The 24434-nt window shown below is 51.6% G+C and overlaps 1 protein-coding gene across 3 annotated transcripts in view; it reads left to right on the top strand.

The window, feature by feature from the left end:
* The window catches only part of KSR1 (kinase suppressor of ras 1), a 147595-nt gene that overhangs the window by 73621 nt on the left and 49540 nt on the right, over positions 1 to 24434 (top strand). For all 3 annotated transcript variants that reach the window (XM_082707101.1, XM_082707102.1, XM_082707103.1), the window contains exon 2: positions 4981 to 5121. In XM_082707101.1, coding sequence (XP_082563227.1) covers positions 4981 to 5121 — 141 coding nt within the window. The remainder of the gene's footprint in view (positions 1 to 4980; positions 5122 to 24434) is intronic.

Raw genomic sequence — 24434 nt, 5'->3', positions numbered from 1 at the left:
TGTCAGCATGGCCAGGCGAATGGATGGCTAACTGGGTGTAGGAAGGAGTCCCTTCAAGTTCAGCATCATCCTTCCTGGGGGGCTGCTGTGTGCTATCTGGCGGGGATCTCTAGCAGCCTTCAAGAAAAGAAGCCACTCGTCCCTCTTCTGGGGAACTTGCCTTACTTTTTGAGACTCTCAGACCCCTGAGTGGCTGTTTGTGCTGTTGGCCTTGGTTTCTGCGATCGTTCTGGTTGATTTGCGTGCCCGTCAGTTCTGCAAGATGTATCCATTGTGTTCGTGTGTCCATTCATCCAGCGAGAGGTTTTACGGGGCAAACCTTGTGCCCCAGGAGCTCTGCTAGTGGGGCCCAGAACACAGATCAGACACCTGATCTCGTGGAGAGGGCAGTCTAAGGAGGGAGACAGACAAGTTAAATACTAGAACTTGGATGAGTGCTCTGGTTGGGGGGGTGGGGCTGAGGAGCAGGGCTCCCTGCAGGAGTGGAGTTCTAAGTTGAGCTTAAGAGGTCTTGGGGAAGAGCCTTCTGGGCAGAGGGCTTTGAGGACAAAAGGGGCCAGATGTGTGGGAGGGGACTGAATTCAAGAAAGCCCAACCCTGGCTCATTGCTGAGGCTGGGCTGGCCAGTCTTTTTTTTTTTTTTAAATATTTATTTATTTATTTATTTATTTATTTGACAGGCAGAGATCACAAGTAGGCAGAGAGGCAGGCAGATAGAGAGGGGGAAGCAGGCTCCCTGTGGAGCAGAGAGCCCGATGCGGGGCTTGATCCCAGGACCCTGAGATCATGACCTGAGCCGAAAGCAGAGGATTTTAACCCCCTGAGCCACCCAGGCGCCCCCGGGCTGGCCAGTCTTGATGTTGACCTGTGACAGTCAAAGTCATCTATAGAGTGGACGCGTTCTTAATTGGTCTGGTCCTCCGTTCTCACGCCAGTGGTGGGCAGCCTTCCCTGCCGCTGCCTGCATCCTGACCTCTGTGACTCCGTCCGGTTATTTGATGCTTGGCCCTATCTCTTTGAAGCTGAGGTTGGAGAGGGAAAGAGCAGGCTATGAGAAGCTCTTCAACTCGGCTGTGTCCTTGCCTCCTTCCTTCCTCAGGCTGTTGTGAGCATGTGTTGTGTGCTGTAATAGGCATGTGGGGACAGTCCTGAATGAGGTGGGCACAGTCCCTGCCCCGATGGGTACTCATCTGGGGACTTAATGTAGCTGTGGGGTTTTCTGTACCATAGTTCAATCCCCCCAACAGACCACGGGCTCCATGTCACCACACCTGTTGGACAGAGAGAACCTGGACTCAGAAAAACAAGCCGACTTCCCCGAGGTCGCATAACTGTTAAGTGGCAGAACCTACACTTGAACCCCAGTGTGGTTCAACTCCGAAGCCTGGTACTATATCTGCTGCCCTGGGAACTTGAATCTCTCAGGGGTGACTGGGTCAGAAGAGTGAATAATGAGGCCACTGTGGTACGGGCTGCTGGCACGGTGTAGACCCCACGTATGCTATGGGAGGCAGGGGTTGTGAGTAGGTCTGGGGCTGGGGGTCTTGCCAGAGACCTGGTCTGTGGCCAGAGGAGGAGGGTACTCGAAGCTACTGCAGGCAGTTGGAGCAGAGGCTCCGGGGGTAGGAAGGTACTAGAAGTCTTTGAGAAGTCACTTGCAGGTGAGTGTACACCTCCAGGGCACGGTGGGTCAGGGGTAGAGTGGAGTGGTAAAGAGCCTGGGAAGGAAGGTTGGGGCCATTGATTTTGGAACTGGCCTGTGGTCACCCTGGGAGGGATGGATCATTGGATGGGGGAGTCTGGACAAGGGACACAAGTGCCTTTGCTTTATCCTAGAGCATAAACGCTGCACTCACATCTTGTTTTTTCACCTGCGCTCTAAAGATGTTCCCGGGGACTTAGTTCCACGATGGCACAGCGGATGCCCTTCTGTGGCAACCCAGGGTTGCCAGCCTCTGCCAAGACTGTTCCATTAGCAGCGACACTGAGAGGTGCAAAGAATGTTTGATTAGCAACGTCATCTTGGGGTATCTGCGAGGCATGTGGTCCAAGAAGGCTGGGCTTTGCCTCCGTGGAAGTTTCTCTAATTATCAAAACGGAATTGGGTGGAATTATCTTTGTTCTGACTCGGTGTTCCCTCTCTGGAAAATTGTGCCTGCTTTCCACTGAGCCCTTAGAAGGTGGCAGGATTTAACGGGGCTCAGGACCACACGAGGGCCTGGCGCCCTTCAGGCTAGCAGCCTGTGAGCCCAGGACCAAAGTTTCTAGGGAAATTTCAGAAAGGCTGGTGGAGAAGCAATGGTTTTGTTGTCATTGTGGGTCTCTTTTCACTCCTCACAAGGATTTTTTTTTTTTTTTTTTTAGATTTTATTTATTTAAGAGAAAGAGCAGAGGGAAAAGCAGATTCCCAGATAACAAGGGAGGCCCACATGGGCCTGGGTTCCAGGACCCTAGGATCATGACCTGAGCCAAAGACAGACACTTAACTGACTGAGCCATCCAGGCGCCCCATAGGGATTCTTTGCCTGGGGTCTGTGGATGGAAATCAGGTGGTCCATGAATTTGGAGTGGAACAAAAGGAATCTTTAATGTCACTTGCCTTAACTGGAGTTTAATGTTACTCAGTTTGGATGTAGGCCACAAGGACATATGTGTCACTTGGTCTCCAGCAAAAAGCACAGCTGTTTGCATATTACCTTACAGTTGTGATGATATCTAAAAAAGTAGTTTGCGCTTGTCACAGCTTCAAAGCTATCAGTTATGAAACCCATGGTCAGCTGTTGTTTCTTGGGGTAATAAAGAAGGGCTTCGAGGGGCCCCTGGGTGGCTCAGTTGGTTAGGCATCCAGCTCTTGATTTTGGTTCAGGTTGTGATCTCAGGGTCCTGGGTTCAAGCCCCACATCAGGCTCTGTGCTCAGTGAGGAGTTTTCCCGGGACCCTCTCCCTTTGCCCCTCCCCCACTGGTGCATGCACACGTGTGGCGTGCTCTCTCTCTCTCTCCCTCCCTCAAATAAATAAGTAAATCTTCAAAGCAAGAAATAAAGATGGGCTCTTAGTACTCTGTCACCATTCTAAATATTATTTTGAGAACTGTATTTAAATAAAATTGATTTCCTTTGTAATGCTAAGTGTTTCATTTGAAGCATTATTCTTAGAAAGGGACTAAGGACCTCTCTGGACTGCTGGAGGGGTCGGTGGTCCCCACATGGTCAAGTGCTCCTGCTAGGAATTTGGGAGCCTTTCTAGATATTTGAAATATTATATCCCTAATTATTACTACTTTTTAGTATTGTGAGGAACAAAAAGAATCCTTTAGAGAAATATACTGAGATATTTGCAGATGAGGAAGAAAGGAATGCATTAAAAATGAAAACCCTTTAGGAGACCGGGAAATGGCTCCTCTCGGCAGGGTCCAACAGGACTTTGGAAGGTTGTGCACACCTTCAGGGAAGCTTGAAAGTCACCAGGAGGAGGTCACTAGAGTCTTGTCAGTGTGACAAGAGCCCTCATGGGGTCCCTGGGTCCCTGGTCTCAGCCGAGCCTGGCAGCTCCCTGGTTCTCCTCTTGGGGCTGTGAGCTCATTGCTATCTGTTCTGCTCATCCTCCTTTTAATCAGTCCCAGGCCATGACCGAGGTTGGAGGGGGGCTCCCCCACACATCCCACCCACCTCTGCATTCATCAGTATTGTGCACGGGCACCTGGTTGGACCCCAGGGTTTGTCAGAGAGAGCACCAGGCTGACCAAAACCAGGCTGTCCTTACTTAAACTTAACCTCTTGGGACACCTGGGTGGCTCAGTTGGTTAAGTGTCTGCCTTGGGCTCAGGTCATGATCCCAGGGTCCTGGGAGTCCCTGCTCAGCGGGGAGCCTGCTTCTCCCTCTCCCTCCGCCTGCTGCTCCCTCTGCTTGTGCTCTCTCTGTCAAATGAATAAAATCTTTAAAAAAAAACTTATCTTCTTGAGGTTTTAGCCTTTTGAGAGGCTTTTGAAAACTGTGGACCCTTTTCCCTTGGAAAATGCATAGACTCATACATCTGAAATTTGCATACATATCAGGGTGTGCTTCCTGAGAGCCTACTGGTGAGCCCAAGTGGAAGACTGCAGCCAGTCATGCCGCATGCCAGCAGGTGCTGGCGTATGCTCTGAGTGCTTCATTTCCTCGTCCAGAAAATGGGATAACATTATCCCATTTTCTGTTGTTATCCCATTTTCTGGACGAGGAAACTGAGGCTTTTCTGGGCATGGGGGTTTAGTAACTCGCCCAGGGTCATAGGGCTAGGGGGTGCCTGAGCCCCCGGATCCCAGCCCAGGCAGCCTGATTATAGGCTGGAAGGCTTCTAAGTGGGAGGTGACTCATTCTCCCCAAACCCGCACATCTTCCATAGCCTCACGTTCTTACCCATCCTCCAACCCTCCCAGGGCAGGAAGCCCTTCTTTTTTTCAGTAGAGATTTATCAGACCGAGAGAGAGAGATAGTGAGAGAGAGAGAGAGAGAGAGAGAGTGTGTGTGTAAGCAGGGGAGCATCAGGCAGAAGGAGAAGGAGAGAGAGAAGCTTAGTGCTCTCCATTGAGCAGGAAGCTTGATGTGGGGCTTGATCCCAGGACCCTGGGATCATGACCTGAGTTGAAGGCAGACACTTAATCTACTGAGCCACCCAGGCGCCTTCAGGAAGCCCTTCTTTGGTCTCTACCCCATTCTCTCTCCTGACCAGTATGGCCATTGTCCTTAAGGATCATGGTCTGGGCGTGAGGCTGTGTCAGCCAGCCCTGGGGTGAGGAGAGGGTCTTGGGGGGCTCTCCAGGTCTTCTGCTGGCTTTCTTGGACCCTTCTCCTCTCCTCCTTCCTCCATTTCCTACTTCACTGGTGTTTGAATGATGGTGGTGGGGGGCACCCTGCAGGCTCTTGTGCATAATGCTTGGGGTGTAGAGTGCATGTATGAACCTCATACAAAATGGCCTCCTCTTTCCTGGGCTCCCACAGGCGAAGCTGGTCCGCTACATTTGCAAGCAACAGCAGTGTAAGCTCAGCGTGGCTCCCAGTGAGAGGACCTCGGAGCTCAACAGCTACCCTCGCTTCAGTGACTGGCTGTGCACCTTCAATGTGAGGCCAGAGGTAGTGCAGGTAAGCGGGTTGTGGAGCTGGGGTCTGGAGAGGGGGAATGGTTGGGTGGGGGGTTGTCGGGCATGGGGGACCACACACAAATCCACGGACTGGCTCCTGTGGGAGTGTGACTGGGAGGACAGCGGCGGGGGGAGGGACCCAAGGCAAGTGTGGCTCTTAGCCTGTGTCCCAGGGCCACTGCCGAACGAGTTGGACAGCCTGACCACACTGATGGTTCATTGATTTCCCCCTAAGAACACCCCGTGGAAACGTTGGCTGTGTGACAGGCACCGTGCTATCAACACTTTGTCTAGATAATCTCACTTAATTCTCGCAAAACCCCTGAAAGAATTACTCTCTTGTTGCTGCTTTATATTTGAGGAAATTAAAGCACAGAATGGGTACGTGACTTGTTTGAAGTCATGCAGATAGCAAGTGAGCCACTTTGGGATTTGGAAACAAGAGCCCGAGTTTAGTTTTCTCTTGTATCTGCTGTAATGTACTATTTTCACCACTTAGTTCCCTCTTCCCATCCAGCCGGCCTACCCACCCCTCCCCACCTCAGCCAAGTAACTGATCAGCCAGTGAGCCTGGAGAGCATATCCTATGCCAAGTGTCAGGGGCACAGGGCCCTCCCCCCCCCCCCCCCATGAGGCATCAGTAGATTAGTGCCTAGCAGGTGCAGTTCACCCAGCCAGATCTTTCAAACGCCTTTGATTATAAAATTAAAAAGTTGCTGGCTCTTGCTATTATTTTAAAAGCAATAGGGATTTATTATTTAGACACACCTTGGAAAACGGAGGAGGAAAAAAAAGTCATACATATATTTCCACGACTCAGCAAAAGTCCACAATCATTAAAATTTCAGTATTTCTTTCTGGTTTTCTTCCCCCCAGCTAATAGTTAAGTCTTCTAAAAATTTCTAATGGGTCAGACCCGTGCTATAAGGTAGTTACGAGCCAATGTGGCTACTCTGTCCTTGGAACGTGGCAAATCCACGTTGAGATGTGCCGTCATTTCAAGGCTAGGAGTCCAAAGAGGTGCTGAATTCTGAAGACTTCATATAAAAAAAAATTAACACGAATAACTTTTCATGTTTTGTATACATTGAATATATATAATTGGGGTCTATTAAGCTAAATAAAATGTTAAAATTAATTTCGTAAAATACACTCACTTTTTAAAGTGTGGCGACTCAAAAATGGAAGTGTGTGGCTTGCATTGTATTTCTCTTGGGCAACACTGATTCAAACGATCCTGAATAAACAGTTTTGTTTTGCTCTTATCATACGCTATTGCTAGCCAGCATGTTTTCTTTGTAGCTTCACACTTAATAACGCCCCCACTTTTGAAGTAGCTGCGTAATAATGTTTGATTGCGTGTAGGGGGTGTGGTGTGTCAGAAGGGGAGGTTCATCCCATCCTTGGCTATTTCTATAACACAGGGTTAATATGATTTCTGCCGTTCTTTGTATATTTAGGAATTTTCCCTGGGAGAGATTTCCTGGACAGGAAGTGGCGTGATCGTGAAAGGTCCTGTCATGGGGAGGAGGGGTGGGAGTGCATGGGGGTGAATGGGGGGACCCAGGAGGGCTCTTAACATGTCACACGTGTCTGACCTGACCTGGTGCACGCCCACAGTTACAAAACTGGCAGGAAGGGACACCGGGGTGGCTCAGGGGTTACTGCTTTGGGCTCAGGTCAGGATCCCAGGGTCCTGGGATCGAGCCCTGTGTCGGGTTCCCTGCTCAGTGGGAGGCCTGCTTCTCCCTCCCCCACTACCCCTGCTTGTGTTCCCTCTTTCTCTCTCTGTCAAATAAATAAAATCTTTAAACAAAAAACAAAAAGCACCAAAGTTGGCAGGAAGGAGCTGGTTTTTGTGAAGGCTGAGGGCAGCTCCTCTGTGACATGGAGTGTCCTAGGACTTTTTTTTAACATTCAAACGCACACATTGAGGCCCTCCGGTCTTACAGCTTCCTGCTGCCCAGGAAGGAAATCTCAACAACATGGAATGGTTGTCCGTGGTAACGTGTTGAAAGTCATGGACTTGGGAGCTGGAGAGCGTTGAATGGTCGCCCCTGCCCCCCAGCCAAGCCCAGCCTTGACCCCTCCCCGCCCCCAGTCGCAGAGATGGGAAGCAGCTTCTCCTCACACCGCGTCTATAACACCGTGGAGGGTGCCGGGGCTCTGCAGAGGTAGTGACTTGCCCGGCATCTCACTGGCGTCGTCCCTAACTTGACAGGCAGAGACCGCAGGTTTGGAGAAGCTGAAAGGCTCTGGGATGGTCCGGAGCTGGTAACAGGGATACTCTCGAGGTTCAGACAGGGGACTGGTAGACTCCACACTGCATTCTCACTTCCTTTCTAGAGCCCGAGCCACCTCTGGCAGATGGCTTAGCTGCTCATGCTATTTTTCTTGGGTCTGCCTAGATCTGGAGTGTGGCAGACACCCCGTTGCAGCCACGTCCTTCTGTGAGAGAGGAGCCAGGTGTGCCCAATACAGAGGCTGATCCCAGGGAAGCTGGCTGCAGGGGCGTTTTAGCCTTTGGAGATCCCTGTGGGGGGCAGCTGGCACAGGGGTCTTCCAGGCAGGCTGGAAGGCATAGTAGAGGCATAGTAGACACTGAGTGAGATGGTGTTTGAGTCATGAGGTCATGAGTGCGCCAGAGCTGGCACTGAATGAGGGGCAGGCTTGTCTGTAGGGAGGCGTCAGGCAGGCGGGAGAGCCCAGGTGCCTCATGTGGTTTGGGAACCAGGCTGCTACCCAGCCTCGGGGACTGGGGTAGTGTCTGAGCAGACAGTTCGGTGGGACTTCTGCAGTTGTCCCAACTGCAGACTTCTTCAGTTGCAGGCACTTCTCTTGCCTGGACTCCTGCAGCAGCCTCTTAACTGTCTCCCTACTTTCATTCACTCCGTTCCACTTCCACACAGCAGCCAGAGAAACATAATAAGAAACACAGTATAGTTTGAAACATAATATAACTAAGAAACATAATATAGATCATGTCATTTTCCAGTGCTTCCCATTTCTTAATGAATAAATGCCAGATTCCTCACCCACTTGGGCCTCTGCTGGCCTCTCTGACCTTATCTTTCTCATCCTCCTCTTTGATCCCTTTGGTCTGATCTTTGCACTCCCTCTTCCTCTCCTTGGAGTGCTTTCTCCTTGGCAGGTCCATTGTCCCCTCCTCCGAGCAGTCTTCCCTGATAACCTGATCTAAAGGTCACTCCTACCCTTTGTTTTCTACCAGTGCATCTTGGCTGATTTTTCTCAATGACACCAGCCATTGGAGTATATCTGACTTATTTGTTGTTTGTGGTCTGTCTGCTGTCTCCCACTGGAATACAAGCTCCGTAACAACCTAGCGAGTGTTGGGCTCAATGTGACCGTCAAGAGGCAAAAAGGGTGAATCTCACGGTTACAAGTTGGGTATCCCAGGAGTTGAGGGTTTGGTCCTGAGTGGGTGGTGACACAGGTTACTCCTAGGTGTGGCTTTTCATACCCTGCAAGAGAAGCCACTCTAGAATCATAGCCCCAAAGACCCACCTTCCCAGCTCTGCCCGGCTACCCACAACTCAGCCTCCGGGAAGAACCCTGGGGAAGTTGGTGCCCTTGGGAATCCTTGGGTCTCTTTGGCACTCCTCTTCTGACCATATCCACATGCTTCACTCATTAAGGGGTTGTGGTTCTGGGAGCCCAACTGGCCTTCCTCTGCGAGGCCTCTGTAGTCTGGTTACAGGCTGCACCGGGACCTACATGCCTCTTGCACTCTGAAGGGCTTGTGGGGTCAAGTGCTTAGAGGCACAGTGGTGTTCAGCGGGTTGGAGGAGAGAAAATTCTGGCACTTTTCTCACCTTTCATCCTCAGCTGCTGTTAATTCCTGAGTGAGAGTCAGCCCCACAGAGGATGCTGGAGGCTTGTGCACAGGTAGCTCGAGACAGCCATCGGGGGAGTGAAAAGCAGGGGGCAGTCAAGGAAGGCGGGGAGAGCAGGGGCTGGCTGGAGGCAGTGTTCTGAGTCAAGAGGCAGCGGGAGTCCGTTCAAGGCCTAAGAAGGGCAGGAGGAGGACAAATGCTGGGCCCCGGTCTGCCTCCCACGCCCTTGCTGGCTCTAGAGCTCAGTCATGGGCATCCTTACCCAGAGATTGGAGGAACTGAGGCTGAGGGGGTGGGAGCAGGAAAAGAGTGGGCCAGACTGCCTGAGAGTACTAGGGCATGGGCCAGCAGCTTTCTGCTTGGGTTTTAAGAATCACAAGGAACCACTGGCCAGGTATCTTCCCTAAGCCCTCCAGACCCCTTTTCTCTATCTCATTCTATTTCTTCCCCTCAGATCTCAGGTTGGTTCTTAGGCCCAGGCCAGAGTATGCTGAAGGTTGGAAAGGAAGGCTGTTCTCATTAGTAATCCTAGCCTCTGCACACTGGGGCAGGGGCTGCCTCGCCTTTGCTCTGCTGCTGGAGTCTCTCCTCGTACCTGTGGGGGGTAGGGGGTGCACAGCGATGAGGGCCCGGAGTTAGAGCCGCATCCTGGCACAGGCCTCATGGTGGGCCCAGGGGGTGTGGGTCTTATTTTCCACTCAGACAGTTTGGACTCTGACACCTACCCTCCCCTGCTCACCCTAGACGCTGATGGGTCTTGTGTGCTTGTAGCTGGAATTGGTTCTAAAGCTTCCACTCACCAAAGATAGGTGCAGAACTCAAGAAATTGAAGCTCCAAACATCATAAAATCCCATGCTTTGCCAAAAAGAAAAAAAAAAAGTGACCTCAGAGATAAAACCCTTTAACATTTTTTTTTTAAAAGATTCTTATTTATTTGATAGAAACATGGCAAGTGAGGGAACACAAGCAGGGGGAGTGGAAGAGGGAGAAGCAGGCTTCCTGCCGAGTAGGGAGCCTGATGTGGGGCTCGAACCCAGGACCCTGGAATCATGACCTGAGCCGAAGGCGGATGCTTAGCGACTGAGCCACCCAGATGTCCCAGAACACTTTAACTTCTGAATGTCATCTGAATATTGCTTATTTTCTTAAATAGATGTTTTATTTTGTAATAATTTGAGATTTATGGAAAAATTGCAGTGATTGTATGATTGTACAGAATTCCCATATATGGCCTTCACCCAGATTCCCGCCATCATTATCATTATACGTTCCTGCAGCGCGTATTTGTCAAAACTAAGAACACAGTGTTGGTACATCACTGTTGACTAAATTCCAGACTCTCTTTGGATTTCACCAGTTTTTCCGTTAGAAGCTTCCTTCAGTTCTAGGAGCCAATCCAGGATAGCACATTGTTCTTATTTACATACAAATTTGTTTCCTTTTTATTTTTGATAGTTGCTAAAATGGGCTCGTACAGTATTTTCTCAGTCTGAATCTCATCTCTGCGTGAGTCATACAAATCCATCTCATTCCTCTTTGATAGTAGAATCATTAAGAGGGAAGATTTCCTCGAGCCAGCCTAGCAGTGACTGGGCAAGAGGTGCCCATGGGCGCATGTAGAGGTGCACGCAGAAAGCTTCAGCCTGCGTCCATAAGCGTCCATCTCCAGCTGGAGATGGAGACGGGGACTTTAAAACAGCGTCCTGTTATGTGGCCTTTCCTTTTTTTTTTTATGGTTGGTTGGTTGGTTGGTTGGTTTTTAGGAAAAGAGTCTGAATCATGAAGTCTGGCAGTTTCCTTTGCTGAGCCATCCATGCTAAAGGGCCCCTGATGGTGGGAGCTGTCCCTTCAGTCTCTGTGTTCTCTGCGTGTCTTGCCCTCCCCCTGGAAAATAGTGCCTTTCTGCTGCATGAAGAGGGGGCTGGATGCAGATGTGGCCCCAGGCTGGTCGTGGCCCTTCCTAGTTTCTGGTGTGGAGGCAGGGCCTCTCCTCCCCTCCTTTCCTTTCTGAGTTAGATCTCAGCCCCCTGCTGCTCCAGAGCCCACAGTGGGTGCTTCTGACATATGTGATCTTTGATTCTAACTCCTTTGGCGACCAGAAGCTCAGGAGACACCTTCCTACGTGGACCCCATGTACACTAGATCTTCCTCTAGAGCGACACTGTCCAGTAGAACTTTTGGGACAATAGCAGGATTCTTTACCGCCCTACCCAACGTGGTAGCCACCAACCGCGTGTGACCATGGAGAACTTGAATATGATGAGTGCAATGGGGAAGCCAAAATTTAGATTTTGTTTTATTGTAATGAATTTTCACTTAAAGAGACATATGACCCTCGCTGTGTCGGACAGCGCTGATCTGGAGCCTGCCCTGGAGGGACCCCATGCTCACAGCCAAGGTGCTAGAGACACTCCCCCCACCGCAGGAGCTCACAGGCTACCGTGAGACTTGCCTAGAGGCTGATAGAGGCTGGAGAAGGACCAACACCAGGGGAGGGTTCCCCTCAGAGCTGGGAACTAGGCTGAGCTAGGAAGGGCAAGAGGGCAGGAACGGTAGCAGCAGAGCCCCCCCTGAGGACTGAGAGCGCTCTTTGGGCCTCCCAGGAAGTGTTTGCAAAGGGCTTGCCCTGGGAAGAGACCGGCGAGCAGATCGTCACTTTGTGGAAACCTTCGTGTAGGGGCATTTATCTGGAGACCAACGCCATGCTTGTTTGTGTGTGCGAGAGGGTGCAAGAGAGCACTAGAGTTGTTTCAGGGACACTAAAACCCCTGCTGGTGAGAAGGCTGGGTTCATCATGAGGACAGTGAAAGGTGAGCCATTGCTGGTGTGGGAACCTGGGGCACAGCATGGAGGAGGGGCTCTCAGGCCTAGCACCGAGAGCACGAGAGTGATTCGGAGCAAGGTGCCTCCACCCTCCCCAGACACCTAGAGTCACACACTGTGACTCTTTCCACCCTCCCCTGCCAGACCTTCCACAGGCTAAACATCACAGCTTCATGTTCTGGCTGTAGCTCAGGGGGGAAATGATTTCAGAGCCTGCTGGCATGAAGCCTTTTTTTTTTTTTTTTGGTTCAGCAATTTCCCTGTTGGAAGTTGCTAGAGGAAGTGGTGAGCACTGGCTGGGATCCATCCTAGCCGTGAGAGGTGAGTGCTGCAGAGGCCAGGACCCCAGGGCCCAAGCCAGAGGCCATGGACTCCCCTGAGGAAGCTCTTACTGGTGGCATTTTCTGAACTGAAGATGCAGGCGAGTCCGGTAAGGGGCTTTTGTTAAAGCCCTGACACAGCAAGTTTCTCTATCCCTTCTCCTCTACTACTCTCACGTTCCCATGTTTGAAATCAGGCCTTCTCTTGGGGATGGGAAGCGAGCTCCCTGGGGTCTGCCGCCATCTTGGTTTCCCACTGGCTGGGAGTGACCCTGGCCCTGTGTGGGCCCCGAGTGGTGGGCTGTGTGAAGCCAAAGGCTGTGGAAGAATAAACCAGGAAAGTGAGCTGGTGTTTGGCTCCTGGGTTCAGCTTTAATGCACATGAATCCTGCTGTCAGTCTTCTGGTCATCCTCACCCTCTCCCTGGGGAGCCAGAGGCCGCACTAGGCAACGGCCTTGCTCTTGGCAGCTGGGAGCTGCCTCTGAATGCAGCATTCACTCTATCTGGGCTGTGTGGGGAGACCCAGGCCAGCGTGTCAGCCTCAGTGGCCTGGGGCTGCTTGCCACTAGGGATTTGAGGCATCAGGACCAGCCCAGCAGGATGGGGAGATGGAGGCCTGGTGGTGGGGAGGGCTGCTGTGCCCGTGTCACCCAACCAGTCAGAACAAGAGATGGAGGTGGGATATGGAAGGAAGGTGGCATTTTGTGTTAATCCTTATACCTGGGGGAGGGGGTGGGAGAGACCCCCGGTCCCCATACTGTGTTCGAGCAAACTGACTGAGAAGTCGAGGGACCTGTCAGGGTCATACCGTGAGATGATAGCTGGGTCAGGATTCTCAAGCCAGTCTCCCTTCCTTGACTCAGCTTCTTCCTTAGATTAGCCCAGCCTGGGGTTCCTGTATGCCGCTGTATAATTGAATTGAACTCTTTCAGGACGCCCGGGTGGCTCCATTGGTTAAGCGTCTGCCTTTAGCTCAGGTCGTGATCCCAGGGTCCTGGGACCGAGCCCCCACATCGGGCTCCCTGCTCCACGGGGAGCCTGCTTCTCCCTCTGCCTCTGTCTGCCACTCCCCCTGATTGTGCTTTCTGTCTTTCTCTCTGGCAAAAAAATAAATAAATAAAATCTTCAACAAGAAAATAACTTGATCTCTTTCTGTCTCCCTTCTTCTCCCCCTCCCCCTTCCTTCCTCCCTCTCTCTGACCTTTTTTCTTCCTCTCTTCCTCCACCTTTTCCGTAATAATACCCACTCATTCTATATCCATTGATCACTTACTCTGATTAGTTACCACTGGAGATTAATTGATGCACAAAATACAGTCTTCCCTGGGGGCTTATCAGGTGGTGGGATGTACACAGCTACAAATAGCCACCATAGAAGCAGGCTGACGGGCCCCAAGGGAGGAAGGGCTGAGATGGGGCCTGATACAGAGCTGAGGGCCTTCCTGTGTTGTCTCCTGTCCACCCAGCTATGCACTCATTCGGTTTATACTTAGCTCCTGTTAGGTGCCAGGCCCTGTTCTAGGTGTTGGGCCTGCGTTCCCGTCCTTACTGAGCTGGCATACATCCATCCCTCTCTCCAGTTGATGAAGTGGTTTATTTTCTGAATCTGAGCCAAAATGCTCTGTTTTAAGCTTTAAGTGTGAGGTCGCCCCTGGTTTTTAGAAACCTGAAAAAACCAGAGCATGACTGTTCTGGTTAGCCCCCCATACTGGTTGGCATTTATGAATGGTGAGCCCATCTCCTCCATCCTCTGGATTTCTGGGCTGCCAAGCCCAGTGAAAATGGACTAGACCGGGGATCCTGTGCCATTCGGGCAGGAATCTGGCTCTTTCCTTTGCTGTTCTGTCTCTGCTGCCTGGCACATTGAAGGTGTCTTGTTGAACGAATGACTTCAGATCAGATCATCCAAAGAGTTTTGGTCCCTTGGGCTGAGGGATCTCAGGAGTGTTCTTGTCTGGGCTCGTGAAGGTTGAGTTTGGGGAGCCTCTGGGGAATGGTGTCTGGGGGCTGCCGAAGGCGGCTGAGATCAGGGTTCCTGAGCTGGCTCCGCTGTGTTCGGTGAGGGGCTGGACTTGGTCTAGCTGTGTGCCTGTAGCCCTGCTGTGGGATGACTTAGAGTTGCCTGAGCTACCTCTGGGGCCACCCAGCTCCTGGGCTATCAGTTTCTATCGAGTGTCCCTTCCTCCAGGACTGGCCTTAAAGGCAAGATTGCTCTAGAACACACCTAACCAGCCTAGATAGATCACTGGGAAATTCTTGCGTCAACACCACCCTGTTTTAATTATTGTAAGCAAAAGCCCCTTCTCTCACTACCGTTCTTTTAAAAGAAAATCAACATAGGCATTTTGGTGGCTTGGTTCTCATCCATATGCTTTTGGGGAGGTAGCAAGATTCGAAATAGGCAGCCCCGAACCTGGTGTTGGGAGGCAGACAGAAACTTGATTTTGCTACTTGTTCATGGACAAGTCTCTTACCTCTCAGCTTGTTTACTTGTCCGTCAGTTGTCTAGCTAGAAACTAAGCAGTCACTTCTCATTCCTTCTGCTTCCTTACTTCCACGTTGGATAGCAAAGCTTGCTGGCTCTATTTCCAAATATATATCCCAAACCCACTTATGTCTCTTTTTTTTACAATGCCCCCTGCCACCCTAGGCCTAGCTACTACACGGACTTTGCCGTGGCACCTACATCACTCTCTCTATATCTACTCTTGCCCTCTCTTGCATTTCTTCTCATTTTTGTAAGCCAGGAGTGATTTTTCTTAAAACCCAAATCTGATCATCTCGCTTTTCTGAGTACGGTCCTTCATTCAGTGTCTTGCTCTCAACATAAAATCCAAACCCCTTCACTATTACCTGTAAGGCCCTGAAGTATTTGGCATCTGCCTCCTTCTTCCACACCATCTCCTGCCCCTCCTTACTCTTTGCCTTGCGTTCGAACACGTCAGGTTTCCTGTCATAGTTCAGGGCCTTGGTATGTTCTGTTTCCTTTGCCTGGAAATTTCTATATTCTCATGGCTAGGATCTGTAGAAGTGGGATCTTCAGAGAGGCCACCCTGTCTAAAATTAGATGCCCCCCCCCCGCCATGTCTCAACATGCTCTCTCCTTTTAGCATTTATTCATAAATTTCAGTTACATATTTTAGTTTATGTTTTCTATTCTGTGTTTCCTATTAGGATGTAAGCTCCCTTAAGAACAGAACTACCTATTTCATTTGCTATTGTATTCCTAGCCTGGAATAAAGTGCCTGGCACAGAGTTAGTATTCATAGTGGCTGTCTGTCGATGAGATGGATTGGCGGGTGGGTTAAATATATGGTCCGAGGGTACGTAGTAATTACTTACTTAGTACAAGCTATTAAATTCTCCTCTTAGTTAGAATGTTTCTGTAGCAAGTTCCAGTGCTGACTGGTTTACACCAAAGACTTTGTCAGCTTAAGTAATAGAGGTTCAGCGAGGTCTGGATGCGGAAGCTCACATGATGCTGTTAGAGTGTACTTCTCGGCCAGACCCACACCACGTGGCAGGCACCAAGGCCACCAGCAGCGAAGCCTCACTTTCTTCCTGCATCGTGGTGGTGCTTGTTGGTGGAGAGCTTCTGCCCCAGGACTGGAGCTGGAAAGGCTCTGCATGGCCTACCTTTGGTCCCATGTTACCAGAGCCAAGCACAAGGCTAGGAAGATGGAACACACCTGTTGGCCCACACTGGGTCACAGCTCAGCCCTTGAGCAGCATGGCAGAGAAGGCGGGGACCTGAAGGGTAGACCTGCACTCTGGAAATGGATTCCTGGAGGAAGGACAGCTCTCTGGACGGCAAAAGACGTGTATTAACACTCATATACCCAGATGGTTCTACCGCAGCTGTTGGAGTCCCTGCCATCACCAGGGGCTCTCCATGGGGCCGGGTTACCTGGCTTTCCCGTGAGAGTCACAGGGGTGGCCGCTGTGCCCTGTTTCCGTCAGTGAGCAGGACTTCTGTGTCTGCAGGAGACCCAGGGCAGACACAGGAGACCCAGGGCCCCAGGTTCGAGATGGTACGTGAGGCCTACACCTCAGGGTGTGAGGGGAGCAGCAGAGATCGCATTTCTATAATGTAATCGGTGAGCTTAGCCCCTCGTTTTTTGTTTTTAATGACATTTCTCATTTTCTTCACTCTTAAACTAAGATTTATTTTAGATTAGAAAATGTAGAGAAGCAAAAGAAATGAGTTACCTGTAATCCTTCACAGAGCCAGTCATTGCTTCTTGGCTTTTTACTTTTCTTATTTTCCTAATATCCAGTAATTTACCTGGATGTTCACTTTCAAAATGTATAAAGTATAGAAATTAAAATGATAATTCCACCATTTGTTGATGGTTTACATCATCATCTTACTACTCTGAGGAAATGCTATAAACATTTAAGTGCATTTCCTTCGAGTCAGCCTTTGTTGTTGGTTTTTTTTTCTTCGTTTTTTAAAATGAAGTTTATTCATGAATTTATGCTCTAAATTTTTTTTTTTTAAGTTTGTTTTATTTTTAAGTAATCCCTATACCCAGTATGGAGCTTGAACCCACAACCCTGAGACACAGGGTCACACACTCCACTGACTGAGCCAGCCAGGCGCCCCTGGGCTGTTAATTCTTTAGTGAGTGTACCCATCCTGCCTGGGGCTGAGCTATGAGCTTTACCTGGAGTGTCTCATCTTAGTCCACCTGGGCCACTCTTAACAAAATACCATAGGCTGGGGGCTTACTGGGAGCTTATAGGCAACAGAAGTTTATTTCTCATAGTTCTGGAGGCTGGGAAGTCTAAGACCAGGGTGCCGGCAGGTTCAGTGTCCGGTGAGAACCCACTTCCTGATTCAGAGACTGTGGTCTTTCTGCTTTGTCTTCACATGGTGGGAGAGGCCAGACAACTCTCTGGGGTCTCCTTTATAGAAGGGCACTGATCCTTTCCTGAGGGCTCCAGCCTGATAACCTGATCACTTCCCAAAGGCCCTGTCCCTTCATACCAGCACCCTGGGGATTAGGTTTTAAGGTGGGGGTACGAATATTTAGTCCTATAGCAGGAGGTAATGCTTGTATGCCCAATATGCAACTGAACTAGAGAAACTGATGATGTCACTTACCTAACGTCACCTAGATGGTACATGTCGTGGCCAGGATTCATACCCAGCTCCAAAGCATGGGTCACAAAATACACACACACAAATTTTAAATTCTCGTAGATGGAACCACGTGATACATCCCTTCTGTGATCCCTGAACATTTCTTCATTTTGAAATGTTGCTTCATTACTAGAAATTCTAGAAATTAGAAATTCTAATTTAAAGAAATTACTAAATCTAGTAATTACAAATGTTCATTGCAAGAAAATTTGAAAATTAAAAAAATAGCTCAGGAAAGACAACAAAATTCCCCCCCGTACATGATAGGCAGCCACTGATAGGCAGCCCCTTAACTTCTTTTACATTTTTCTTTTTCATGTGCATCGAGTAAAGTTCACTGTTGCCAGCGTATCCTTCTAAGAGCTTTGACAGCCAAGCCTCATTTTTCATGGCTGTCTTGGGTGCCATCTAGGGCATCCAAACCAGCCAGCCCCAAATGTCTGAGAGCTCCAGGGGGGTTGGGGGTAATTGGAATTCATGTGGGGAGTGGGGTTTCCCCAGATGATGATTCACTGGGAGGGGGGCTATGGTCATGTTCCTTGTTGACTGAGGTCAAACTTTCTGGAGGTAAGCAGTGAGGCAGAGAACACTTCTCTGTCCATGGCCTGATATTCCGGGTATCCTGGTTGTCCGGGTCCCTGGCTCTAGGACCCTGCAGTGAGGCCCACCAGAGCCTGAGTGTCTCACAACCAGCACCTGCTCCGGGAGGTATGTGCTGACTCCCCAGCTCCCAGGCACAAACTATTTTTGGCTACAGTGACTGTTCACTACAGTCATGAAAACAGAAACTCCTCTCCCTGCCTTGTCCTTCTCTGAGACACCACACCCGGGGCTGCAGCTGCCGGGGGCCCTGGGCTTGGGCCCCTCACCATGCATTGCCTATGGAGCTGGGTGATGGCCAAGGCTGCAAGGGGCACGGGGACCCCACCATCTGTGGTCCTGCAAGAAACAGGAAGCCTGGACCAGCGCAGGCTGGAGGGTTGCAAGGTAGGTGCTGGGGTCCGGGATCCAGTGGCCCTTCTGCAGGTTCCCAGAACCAGTACGTTCAGACTGGGCCCCGAGTTCTTGCTTTGCTCATTGTCTGTAGAACGTGTCTGGAGAGATCTAGATTATGATTTCCATTTCATTGTTTCATTCCCTGAGTCTTTTGTGGTACAGGCTGGAGAACCATCAGGATCTTACTGGAACAGATCTTCCCCATTCTTCCAGTGAATGAATGACTTTTGGCTTGTTCCTGCTTTGGGTTTGAACAGGATACATCCTTGTTCTGAGCCTGCTCCTTCTGTAGGGAGCTTAAGAAATGAGACTTGTTTAGGTAGCCCCAGCCCTGCCTGTCAGGGCTCTGGTCACCCAGGCCAAGGAGGCCAAAGCGTGTAGAGGCTGTGAGTGCTAGCGTGGAGTTACGTGGGTCAGAGTCCCCTCCGGGCTCCGGCACTCCCTGGCCGTGTCTTCAGTGAGTCACTTAATCTCTCTGAGTCTCCCTTTCCTTAGCTACCGAGCAGCTGTGCGCAGGCCTACTACACGAGCAGCGGCAGGAGCAGTAGTGGTTATTTTTATGACTAGACTGTTTGTGGAAAGAGGAAGCACGTAGAGAAGCTGAGTAAGAATCAGCGTGCTTCGACCCAGGGCAGGTCTTAGGCCGCGTTGCAAGACTTGGGTGTTTGGGTGTAGCTGGTGTAGGGTTTGCTGCTGCTTAACAAAAAGAAGGAAAGGCTGAACTGTCATCGGTGGGCATGGGTTGGGGTGGACAAGAAGACAGAATGGAGAGTTTCTGCCCACTTGCTATCTTTTAAGCCACCAAGACATAAGAGACTTGCTGGGCTCTGGGTGAGGCCATGAGCCCCGGAAGCCTGTTGCTTCTGGGTTCCTTAGGGCTCTGGGTCCACAAGGCAGGCACCTGGCTTGGTGTCCCTCAGGCTAGCACCTTTGGAGGTGATTCTCAGGGCAGATTTCAGGGTAGTCCATACCCTTGGCTTACATCTTAGAGCAGCTTGGAGACTGGCAGGAATGAAACCTTTACATCTGGGTGAGAAACGCCCATAATGAACAATAGTGAGCTCTCTCAGAGGCCCGGGATAGCCTGGTGCCAGACACTGGCAGGGGTGTTGGGAAATCTGGGCCCTGGTCTTGGTGCTGTTGTTCAAGGTGACTCAGCAAGGTCTCCTCACCTCTGTGGTCCTCTATTTTCTCCTCTATAAAGTGAGTGTTGGACTAACCTGTTTCTAAGGTCCCTTTTAAACCCTTCCTTTGACCGTGGCAGAGGAAGGATTTATCCTTCCATTCCATCTGAGTATCCAACCTCATGAGTATCCATTAGCCCCTTTCATGCCCTCACACCTTGACGGCACCAGGGAGGCGCTCCTTGGCTCAAGTCTTGGCCATCCTCTTGGGCTCCACTGGGTTCCCCTACTTTGAGGCCCATTCTTGCTGTGGGGCAGGAGTTGTTTACAGGGTTTCTGGAAAACTACAGAGATCTTGGTCTCCTGAGTGGATGCCCTTGGGAGTGGTGTGAAAACAATGCGGCCCCTGTTTTCAGGTGGATTGGCCTGGTTCTCGGGTCTCTGGCCTGGGCGCCCTTTGTGTGGCTCTGCATATCCCCTACCCAGATAGACAGACAACCAACCCCAAAGGACAGACAGCATAACTGGACACTAGCGCGTGCCATTCTGGTGGAGGGGTCTGTGATTTGGCTCTTGGCCCCAAGGTGGGGCCAGGCACATACCAGGCCTGGGCACTCTCTGGTACGGGGGTCCTCGGTGGCTGAACTCAGCACCCGCCCGTGGGTATGGAGGAAGAAGTAAGAAACTGTAGACCTGTCTGGGAACCCTCTTTTTAATGGTGTGTTTGGATCTGGAGAGCCGCAGGGGGCTCCTACCAGCCAAGAGTAAAGATGGCCACAGGTATGGCGGTGCCCAGGAGCCCCTGTCTGTGCCTTTGCCCTAGGAGAGCTGGGGTTTCCCATGGGAGATCTATCTTAAACCAGACCCTGCTCCCTTGCACCCTCTATGTGGGATTAGCAGGCATCCCAGTTTGCCAGGTACAGTCCCAGTTTAGGGCCGTTGTCCCTGGGCAGTTAGAGCTCCCCCTCCCGCTCTGAGGTGTCCCTGTGGGAAGGGTCCCTCATATACCCCTCCTTACTCAGTAGCCTCTCATCACACAGCTGCTGGCCTGGCTCGCATCCTCCTTGCCCCCTGCTTGTCCAGCTTTCACCAGCTGTGTCAACTGGGGATGGCAGGGAGGGCCTACTGCTCTGGGGAAGTTGTACCCCCCACCCCGCCTCCTGTCCTACTTGTGCAGGAAGGGACTTTCCTGTTTGCCAGTTCCCCAGAAATCTAGCGTCACCCCAGCGTTCGTGGAGCCCTCTGGCTGCTGGCAAGCTGTTCCCCTGCCCCACTCTGACCCCAATCTTATCTTTGAATGTGCTCATTTTTGTTTATTTGTTTTAGAGTATTCCATTTCTGACTTGAGGTTTACTCTGGAGTCTAGTGGACAATAGGGCTTTATTCCCCTCATAATCAGCAAACATCCTGGGTGTAGAGACCTGGCCTTGGAGAAGCTCACGTGTCTCCTGTCTCTGTTTTGGGAGTAGCGCGTGCGGCGGGGTAAGCATGCAGCCCCGAAGCGTGTGTGTGTGTGCGTGTGTGTGTGTGTGTGTGTGTGTGTATGTTGGGGAAGGGATGGTTTTTTTTAATGTGGGACGTGTCTGGCTGTTTTCAAACCACAACCAGGAGGAGCAGTTTTGGGAATGTGTGTCAGTGACACAGAGGAAGGTGACAAAATGCAGGTGGCCTGAATGGCAGGTGGGGACCTCCCTGGGGGCCTCTCCTCTGTGTCCCCTTCTGCACACTGTGTGTTGGGGGGCCGGACAGGGAGAAGACCTTTTGGCACAGAGCGCGGCAGGAAGGAAGGAGCATTGAGGCACAGGGTCACGGGTTGATGGGACCCCGCAGAGTTGATGTGTGTGTGTTGAGTGGCTGGATGACCCCCTGGGATCTGGGGTTGCCACACTGTGCCCCATGGACCAAGTGTGGCCCACCACTGGTTTTTGTAGTTTTCATATTTTAAAGTGCTAGGTGAAAAGCGAAGAGGAGGGCGCCTGGGTGGCTCAGTGGGTTAAGCCACTGCCTTCGGCTCAGGTCATGATCTCAGGGTCCTGGGATCGAGTCCCGCATCGGGCTCTCTGCTCAGCAGGGAGCCTGCTTCCCTCTCTCTCTCTCTCTCTCTCTCTCTGCCTGCCTCTCCATCTACTTGTGATTTCTCTCTGTCAAATAAATAAATAAAATCTTAAAAAAAAAAAAAAGCGAAGAGGACTGTTGGGTGACACCTGAGAATGATAAGACATTCAAGTTTCAGCGTCCATAGTTTTACTGGAATGTGGCCTCACCCATTTGTTGACATCTTGTCCCTGGCTGTTTTGGGATCTAACGGCAAGGTTGGATGGTTCTGACAGAGACCATATGGCCTGCAAGGCTGAAGATCATTCCCTCTCTGTTCAGGAAAAGCTTGCCAGTTCCTGTTCTAGGTACGTTGGGGCTCACGGGAGACACAAGACAGGCTCTCCGGGAAGATGGGGCTGGCCCCTGCGGTGACAGCCCACGCCACCAGAAACTGGAAATGCTGTCCCAGGTGGCGTTAGGAAGCACGGGTGTCCTCCAGAGGGCACGAGGAGAACGTAGGGCCTTGGAAGGGAGTGTGGGGGAGAAGACCCTGGGTCCTTTTAACTCCACAACCAGAGGTCGACTAAGCTCTGCACAGGGGTAAGGGTGGGTATGGAGCCGGGCAAACCGGCTGTGACCTATGATGCCGAGTGCACTCTGCCCTGGGCAAAAGAGCTCACTTGATGAGTGGATCAGAGGGCATCAGCTCAGAGAGCGCCAGTTGGCTGGGAATAGGAAGAGGTGGCCAGGCCTCAGTCTTCCCAGTCAGGCTGTGTGGTCTCGGGCAAGTTACCTGCCCTCTCTGAACCTTATCACCCACCTCAGGATGTTAGGAGGACTGTGAGTGTTGCCTTCTGTAACTCATCTAGCAGAGCACCTGGCCCCTAGGAGATGCATAGTAAATGCTCATCACTTGTCCTTTTCCACGTCCTCCTTGGCTCCTCTTCTTTGACTTGTATCCCTCCTCTTCCACACCTTACCCCACCGCTGCCCCAGCTTTCTGAGGCTTTTAAGCCCAGACGTACAAATGCATAGGCCAGAGACAGCCACTCCCTGAGGATTCCAGCCTGGCTCCCCATTCTCCAAGCCCCCACCCGGTCTTACAGGGGGGAGGCAGGCAGGCAAACACAGACCTCTCCTGGGACATCTGGGAGCTTGGGCTAGGCTGGGGTTGAGTTGAAGGAGTGTGGGCCTCATGAGGAGACAGGCAGCTGTCCACCCCAGGGCCCAGCCCTCCCCTCCCCCTGGCCAGACCTGCCTTCTGGGCATTCTCAGACACCTTCTGTCGTGGGCTACTTTAGTCAGACTTAAGGCCCTGCAGCCTGTCTCTTCTCATGGTCCCCACCTGAGCAATCCTGATTTGATTGGTCTGAGGTGAAATGTGAGCATCAGGACCCTTTTGAAAAGCATCCCTTCCCCGACCCCCTCCCCCAGCCCCACCAGTGATACCAGAGTGTAGCCAGGGTTAACAGCCACCAGTCTAATTCAGCCAAACCCACTCATTTTACAGATGATGAGACCAGACCCCAAGAGAGGGATAGGGACTGCCCAAGGTCATGGGGGTTCCAGTGAGCAGGTCTGGCCCTTCCTTTACTATGTTGTCCGGCTGGAGGTAGTGGAGAGAAGCCTTCCACAATGTGGCTGGCTTCTCCGGGGAGTGGGTATTTCTCATTTCCCAGCACCGAGATAGGAGGAGACTGGGCCCAGGACTGGTCCTAGACCGAGCCAGTACCCTGTGGACAAAGTTGTCTGTTGATTGCCATGGAAGCCCTGGAAGGCTGCCCAATCCAGGCCCTCACTGCCTCAGCCCCACCTGTGCTTCCCAGAATTTCCAGCTGTTGTCTCCCAAGTCTCACTGTTCCTCCCCCTCAGCCCCAGCCATGGACAGAGGGCAGGGAGGAACATCTGGCAGGTGTTGCCTTCCCAGCTGGAGGCATGTAGGCTCCCCACCTGGGCTGCCAGAACAGCAACCTCGCTCTTCCCCTCTCCCCAGCTGCCCCCCGGCCTCAGAAGAGTGTAGCGGTCTGTGTCCCCATCCACAGGGCTCTGGGGGTCCACCTCCGGCCTCTCTGGTGTGACCAGTCCCAGGGGAGCATCTGTGGTAAATGATTCCGGCCCTCTCATTAACCCGCAGCCACGGAAGTGGGGGGTCAGAGGACAGCCTGCACCCAAGAAATCTGGATTCTGCTAACAGACCTGGAGAGCTGGAAGCACGGATCCATCCCACGCTCTGGGACCAGAAGGCTAACTAGAAACACAAGGTGTGGGTTTGCCTCTTGGCCTTCCTTTAACCCCAGCCTTCACTGGAATTCTGCCCGGAGCTGCCCGGGTTTTTGTACATGGCCCACGCACAGGTGTTGGAGCCCCTGGCATCCCCCTTCCTGACTGACCATGGCGAGTGTGGATGGCTGTCCGTGTCCATTGGCACAGGTTTCTAAGTATAGATGCCAGGCAGCCCCGTGGCTGCTGGTAAGTCCCAGGATGCCATCTGATCCTTAGCCTGGCCCCTGACGTGACCTGCAGCCAGTTGCCGAGGGGAGGGTATAGCTGTGTTTGGCCAGGCCCATCCTGGACTCCTGCTCTAGAGAACAGAACCGGCAGGTGAATCATCATAGACCGGGAGTGACCTCAGCCCTCCACCAACCTTCCTGTCTAAAGGTCATCAGGAAGAATAGCCGCCTGTCACCTACTGGAGGACATAAACTAGGACCTGAAGGAACTGGCCGGGAGCCAGTGTTCTTGGCTCTGTCCCCAGTTCTTGCCACCCCACTGCTATGTTCAGGTGTGAGCCAGAACCTTGCTGGAACCCGTGCTTGGGGTCCCCTGCACTGCCTGGGCAGCCCTGTCTTCCCTTCTTGGTTTCTAGTTCACAGTTTCTTTTTTGACAGAAGCTGGGATGGGCGGGGTAGGAATTCTCCTCGAAGCAATATGGACTCTTAGTCTTCACCCCCTCTCAGGAGGCCCTCCTGGGACCATGGGGCTTCTTGGGCTTGAGCGAGGCTTCAGAGCAGC

This window comes from Mustela nivalis, assembly GCF_964662115.1.
Source record: "Mustela nivalis genome assembly, chromosome: 17".
In the NCBI taxonomy this organism is placed as follows: domain Eukaryota; kingdom Metazoa; phylum Chordata; class Mammalia; order Carnivora; family Mustelidae; genus Mustela; species Mustela nivalis.
The sequence above is the reverse complement of the archived record's forward strand: the minus strand, read 5'-3'. Positions and strand labels throughout refer to the sequence as shown.